The 7,206-nt window shown below is 38.1% G+C and overlaps 3 protein-coding genes across 3 annotated transcripts; 2 read left to right on the top strand and 1 right to left on the bottom strand.

The window, feature by feature from the left end:
* Positions 1-665: 665 nt before the first annotated feature.
* MDH1-1 (malate dehydrogenase) lies at positions 666-1,664 on the top strand (the record flags this gene model as incomplete). The annotated part of the gene is made up of 1 exon (XM_015614573.1): positions 666-1,664. One exon carries the CDS (start codon positions 666-668, stop codon positions 1,662-1,664), a length of 999 nt encoding a protein of 332 aa, XP_015464601.1.
* Positions 1,665-3,638: 1,974 nt separating this feature from the next.
* CAS5 (Cas5p) lies at positions 3,639-5,786 on the top strand (the record flags this gene model as incomplete). The annotated part of the gene is made up of 1 exon (XM_015614572.1): positions 3,639-5,786. One exon carries the CDS (start codon positions 3,639-3,641, stop codon positions 5,784-5,786), a length of 2,148 nt encoding a protein of 715 aa, XP_015464600.1.
* A 411-nt stretch (positions 5,787-6,197) lies between these two features.
* AAT22 (Aat22p) lies at positions 6,198-7,166 on the bottom strand (the record flags this gene model as incomplete). The annotated part of the gene is made up of 1 exon (XM_015614571.1): positions 6,198-7,166. The coding sequence occupies one exon, from the start codon at positions 7,164-7,166 to the stop codon at positions 6,198-6,200; it is 969 nt and encodes a 322-aa protein (XP_015464599.1).
* Between the last annotated feature and the right edge of the window lie 40 nt (positions 7,167-7,206).

Genomic DNA, 7,206 nt, shown 5'->3' with positions numbered 1-7,206 from the left:
TTTCAAGGGGTTAAGGTCAATAACTTTTACCATTTTGCGACCTTTTTCATTTCTTACAAACTTTTTTACATAATTTCTCTAGTTTTGTGAAAAATAGGCAAAATTGTCTTGAAGGACTTTATACCAATCTCAACAAACGTACCGTAAATTCCGTCTTTCCGACCACAATTATTTCACTCAAGTGACTTACGTTAATTCCTATAACCTAGTTCTATCGGCTTAAGTCCTCAGATCGGTGTTTAATACAGGCTTCAACTTATTGCAGCTGGTTTGTGCGACTTCTACACTGGCTGCTAAAACACTCGACAAAGCTGTAGAAAGAACCCATTACTAATATCAGTTTGTTACTGCAACGTATGTCGTCAGTCTCCGCAGCATGTCCCCATAGACGTTGAGCTAAAGAACCCAATAGCCATCTTAGGAGTAATCGATGTATGTGTGTCCCCTGTATATAATTTGATTTGTTCGGCTAAGCTCGGTAAATACTATCACGATATTTTATTGGTCAATTTCGCAAACCGTGGACATTGGACACACAGTCTATCCGACGAAACCTGGAGATTGCCAGGGTGAAAATTCATATTTAAGTCCTAATATTCTATGAAGTTTTTTTCTTTTCTTTAATTACTTTTAATTGTCAATTGAAATAATATTCATATATTAAAATGTTTACTAAAGTCGCTACCAGATCATTTTCTTCTTCTGCCTCTTCTGCCTACAAGGTTGCTGTTTTAGGTGCTAACGGTGGTATTGGTCAACCATTATCATTATTATTAAAGTTAAACCACAAAGTTACCGATTTAGCTTTATACGATTTAAGGGGTGCCCCAGGTGTCGCTGCTGATGTTTCGCATATCCCAACCAACTCCACTGTCAGTGGTTACGACCCAGAAGGCTTAGAACAAGCTTTGACTGGATCAGACGTTATTGTTATCCCAGCTGGTGTCCCAAGAAAGCCAGGTATGACCAGAGATGATTTATTCAACACCAATGCTTCTATTGTCAGAGACTTAGCTAAGGCTGCTGCTGACTACGCTCCAAATGCTGCCGTTTGTGTTATCTCCAACCCAGTTAACTCTACTGTTCCAATTGTTGCCGAAGTCTTGAAGTCCAAGGGTACCTACAACCCAAAGAAGTTGTTCGGTGTTACCACCTTAGACGTCTTAAGAGCTTCTAGATTTGTCTCTGAAGTCGCTGGTTCCAACCCAGTTCACGAAAAGGTCACTGTTGTTGGTGGTCACTCCGGTATCACCATTGTCCCATTATTGTCCCAAACCGAACACAAGAGTTTGGACCAAGAAACCAGAGACGCTTTGATCCACAGAATCCAATTCGGTGGTGACGAAGTTGTCCAAGCCAAGAACGGTGCTGGTTCCGCTACCTTATCTATGGCCCAAGCTGGTGCTAGATTCGCTGGTGCTGTCTTAGACGGTTTAGCCGGTGAAAAGGATATTGTCGAACCATCTTTCGTTGACTCTCCATTATTCAAGGACGAAGGTGTCGATTTCTTCTCCTCTAAGGTCACTTTAGGCCAAGATGGTGTCAGTACTGTTCACCAATTAGGTGAATTATCCGACCACGAAGAAAAATTAGTCAAGGAAGCCAAGGACACCTTGATCAAGAACATCCAAAAGGGTGTTGACTTCGTTAAGCAAAACCCATAATTCTTTTATGTAATCGATTGAATTATTTATAAACGTATATAATGGTGAATGAAAGTTTTTATTGCAAGTGCTTAGAAGCCGTAGACTTTGTTAGAATTTTCACAATGAAAGTGAAAAGTAGAACGCAAATATCAAGATCACAAGAACTCTTCACAACAGGGCGAGAATAGCCCACTCGATATAGTTCGTAGCTCACGTAGCCCTAATCTGAATAAAATGGTTCCTAGATGTCTCTTTTTCCCAAAGAATGTCGGTTCCCTCTTTAGGTTAAAGAGCACGCGACATCTATTTAGTGGTTGCGAAACTAAAAGTGGGAGAGACATAACTCCACCACCATATCATTACAACCCTAGTTAAAAGGTCAGTGTATCATATAGCGGGACCGACTATGATTGCATAGAGACATTTCGAAGCTTGAGATGTGGTTTACACTGGAATCTGCTTTTTATCTTACATCCGAATCACCGAGGCGGACAATGCCATGTGAATCCAAGCTTGCTTATAGTCGCAATTTCCACCTCACATTCAAACATCTGGGGCCGTTCTCTGCAAATATAAACGCCGCTTCTTCTGTGATTACAACGACATTACTGTCATACATCATCTCTGATTCCTGGTTCATTGACTTTGTCAATTGTAGGGTACCTCGGATAAACTATGCTACCATTACTCTGTTTTCTATACATTTTTGTATGTGACATAGAAGTGCCGTATATTTAAAATAATCAACGCGTTAATGTATTTCTCTTCTTCTCAATTAAGATTATCTGGACGTTAATTGCTTTAAATCTGTTCATATGACATAGAATATATGTAACTGTTCTTCTACAGATTCCATTTAGCTTTTGCCTAGAATACGCCGAAACGCGCGTTAACCCTCGGAAGTTCCCAGGGTATAAATGCAGCATTTTGAAATTCTTCCATTGAGTGCAATTTCGTTTCACTAGTCTCTATTATTGATCATTATACATAAGTCCTGCAGTTGGCGATATTACCTGTTAGTGAATTTTATTAATTGCGGGTTATATGTACTTAAATATGTAATTTAATGGATTCAACTCACTCGTGGATTAGTCGAAGAGGCTTATATTAGACATGGCGATGATAATATTTTTGAGTTAGAATTTTGATTCAAAACACAATCTATATATAGACGTTGCCGAGAAGTTATATCGAACACCCAATATCTAAGGCAAATTTTCGAAGATAAGCTTATTACATTAGTTAATATAGCTTGAGCTATATTTAGCGCTATACATATCTTGGTCTATTATGTGCGTAAATTCTCACGCCTTGTAAACATCGATGTTGTAGAGTAGACCTGTTTCCTCATTAGTTATCGCCGATCCGGTTTGTTCATGGCGAAGTTCTTGATGTCTTTTTTGCTTGACGCGTTAAATTAGTATGGGCAGTCGGAATATGGTTCCAAAAATCTCGGCATAGTCCAGCATGGTTGCTGACCGGAAATAGTTTTCCCCGTTCAAAATTATCGTTTAGCACCTTTAGCCTGCATTGGACTCTTGCTGTTAGGTACGGCACTGCCCTCGGAAATATGATTCAAAAATGTCGTTTATCCATCTTTGCTAACAAATTGGATGTCGTTAGTGGAAATAATCATTTTTCACCGATACTAGGGTAGTTAATTTATTCAGTTGACATCGAAACTTACCTACAAAACACCTTTAAGTACAAACAATCTTGCACTTAAGTGGAGTATATTAGTTGGTTGGGCACTTTTTTGTTGATTTGTTCTTAGGCTTATTTCTTGCTGAAAATTTTTGAAAGTTACGCTTCGTTTGGGAATCGGAGCAGAAAGTTGAAGCCACAAACGATCGCTGAACAAGAAGGCAGAGACTTGCACGGTTGAGAAAGTAGGGCGAGTATTTGATCTAGATTACTAGAGATACATTTTAGTGAAATCTATTTTTTTCATTCGTGAGTAATAATTGAGAGTGTGGACGAAGAAGCAGTATAATGGATAAGTTCTTGGTTAGTTCACCAACACAGCTTTCACAGGGATTCGACATTGGGAATGACACTGGATTGTTAGATTTGGATCATGGAGAGTTGTTCAATGACGACCAAAATAATACTACTTCTCGGGAGTCTAATACAGACCACGATGATATTACATTGCAGGCTGATAATGTCGAGTTCTATGGACTCGACTATCCAAGCCAGGAATCATTGCATGATATAGTACCCATATCCAACAACTTGGGATCGAATATTTCCAATGGGTATTATAATAACAACCATCGCTTTCAGCATTCGAAGAATATTTCACTTGACGGAGGAAACATGTATAGCAAAATTTCTCATCAGTCAAATTTATCCACTTCATCTATGGTATCTTTGTCACAAGATGCACCTAGCCAGTATGATGCTGACCATATAAACCAATCGGGTTCTAATAACACATTGTATTCGGGGGATTCTATACCACAATTATCATCATCCCTCTCATATCAGTCGTTCCTGGATTCACCATCCTCCATAAAGCATAATACACACCAAAAACAACAACTGCTGCATGTTCCACCCCAGAACACACCAAGAAGAATAGGCCGCAATAAGTCGATGTCTGTTTCTTCTTGTAATAACTATAATGCGTTTGCTACTCCATCAAGAGGTCCAAATAATCTCAGCTTATCTCCTGTAAATCTTCTTTCTACAGCAAGTAGCAAAGTTGGAAAGACTCCTCATTCGCTGAAAACTAAAGGTCATAGTAGATCTAGATCTAGATTATCAATCGATGCGACGAATAATTCATTGCTAGTGAATAATCCTTCGACCGGACAAAAAATAACAACTCCAGCTCAGAATTCATCAAATTACCCCGGGCTTAATCCTTTCTACACTCCATCGTATGTTTCGCCTCACCTTGATAAGTTAGGCGACTTCGATGATTTTGGAACACCCTTGCTTACACCAAGTTCTAGTAATCAAACGAACCCACAATGGTACAACCAGGGAAATTCTTCATACCAACAATTCAATTACTTGAGTCCTGTGGCGAATAATTTGAATTATCATTCAAGTAGTGGTACTAGTAGTCATAAGACCAATACATCATTTACAACCCCTATGGTATTAAAAAGAAATGATACATTAGATTCTATAAAGATTGAAGATCAAGATGATGATGCTTTTAAGCAGTTAGGGAAGGCAAAATCTTACACTAATTTTGTAAGTTCTAAATTTATGTCTAATGAAACGAAAAAACCAGGATTTATGGAAGATGATAGTGGTAATAATTATAGAATGTTGGAAAAGTCATTAATGGACAAACCAGAGATTGGTGATATAAAGAAGGACGATGATATGTTCTTGAATGCGGCCGATTTATCATTGAAACTTGCCTCACAATTGGTGTCTAATCCAAATGGTGAAGTTCCCGATACTATTGTGTCTTCAAATTCAACTCCTGGAGCCATGACTTCACATAATTCTCCATCACGCTCATATAGTGTATTGTCCAACAATGTTCCTCCGGCGACGTCATTTTCGGTTCCTTCTACAGCTGGAGCTTCAACAAGTGACTTTGAATTAAAATATTCAAATCATCAGTACAAGGCACCGAGTATTGATTTGTTACTGCCACAATTTAATTCTAATCATTTAACAGATGAAAAATTAATTAAAAATAATCCAAGAGCAAACCATTCACAAAACACTTCTTTTACAAAATCATATCCAGCGTCAATTGACTTGGCTTCTATAGCCACTTCTCCAATGAATTCAAATAGTGTTCAAAACATTTCCACTATTAGTTCTGCATCTCCTAATAATACAACCAACGGTTTACCTGCAATGGCTACATTTTCAGTTTCCTCGGGCCAATCTGCACATGCAACACCTGAAACATTTATACCATCTCCACAGGACTTAAAACTTCCTATTAAGGTGTCTGACAAGACAGATGTGATTGATCCTAAAAAGAAGCATTCATGTCCACTTTGTCAAGCTAGATTCCAGAGACCAGAACACGTCAAAAGGCATTTGAAAAGTCATTCTTCAGAGAAGCCTTATGAATGTGATGAACCAAACTGTGGAAAGAGATTCAATAGAAAAGACAATTTAAAAGCTCACCTAAAGAAAATTCATCATAGAAAATTATGATGATTTTTTGTTTACAAGTAGTAGCTGACATTTAGTTCAGTTGTTCAAGAATTTCTTTAATCATTATTTACTTCACATTTTGCGGAAGTACCAATATAGTTGCATAGTTAGATTTTATATTCTTCATTATTTACTTTAAATACCAAACCCTTAACTAAACTAAACTAACCGATAGTATCTCTGACAACTTTGTCAATGGCGTCAACGAACTTATCAACACTCTTTTCATTTAACCCTGCAATATTAACTCTGCCAATTGAAGTCGAGTATATGTGATGATCTTCGATAAGTTTATCGTTTTGTTCAGGTGATAATCCAGAATACCAAAACAACCCCTGCTGCTTAACTACATGATCCCACTTACCAGGGGTACCTAATTCGAGGAATCTATCTAAGATTTTTTTTCTGATATTATTCAATTCTTGTAGTTACATCAGACACTTCTTGACTCCATTCTTTTTCTAAGTCAGGTTCGTTAATGATAATACTGGCAATTCTTGCACCAAATGCTGGAGCAAAAGAACATTCCGATCTAAAGAGAGCCACAAGTTGACTCTGAACATTTGGGACATAATCTAGATCTTGAACCACCGCATGAAGACAGCCTGTTCTTTCACTGTATAATCCCATATTCTTCGAGAATGATTGACAAACTAAAAATTCCAAATTTTGCTCGTAGAAATATCTTACAGGCCAAGCATCGACATCTTTATCACCGCTTGAAAATCCTTGGTATGCAATATCAAAAACAGGGAAAATATCCCTGGACTTGACGATGGAAGCAATTCGCTTCCATTGATCTTTAGAAAAGTCTGCACCTGTAGGATTATGGCAACAGGCTTGAAATAAAAAAACAGACTTCGATGGTGCATTATTAAGAGCTTCGAGAACAGCATCAAAATCAATACCACGAATCTTTTCATCGTAGTGAGTGTATGTGGAATATGTGGAACCCACATGGGAGATCATTGGTCCATAGTTAGACCAACATGGTGTTCCAATATAAAAGTTGGTCAAACCAGCTTCACGAAGAAGGAGAAATGCCATGTGACATGCCCCAGTCCCTGAAATAGTCTGCAATGATGCAATTTTACCTTCGTTGGCATATCTTTCCCCGAACACAACCTTACGTGCTCCTCTGGTGTATTCTGGAATACCTGCCATATTGGTATAGCTATGTCCAGGATCATTTTCAAATAAATGTTTCTTTGCCTTAGAGACCGCTGGGAACACATACGACTCTCCCTTCTCTCCTTTATAGACACCTATAGAGACATCAATTTTTTCTGGTGAACTATCTTGTGCGTACTTGGTCATAGTCTCCACAATTGGATCTGGTGCTTCTCTCGTCAAATTCGAAAAATTACTTTTGATTGTCATTTCAACTATTATTTGATAATCCTTACTTCAATGAGATGTG

Source organism: Debaryomyces fabryi (genome assembly GCF_001447935.2).
Source record: "Debaryomyces fabryi strain CBS 789 chromosome Unknown contig00267, whole genome shotgun sequence".
NCBI lineage: Eukaryota > Fungi > Ascomycota > Pichiomycetes > Serinales > Debaryomycetaceae > Debaryomyces > Debaryomyces fabryi.
The sequence above is the reverse complement of the archived record's forward strand: the minus strand, read 5'-3'. Positions and strand labels throughout refer to the sequence as shown.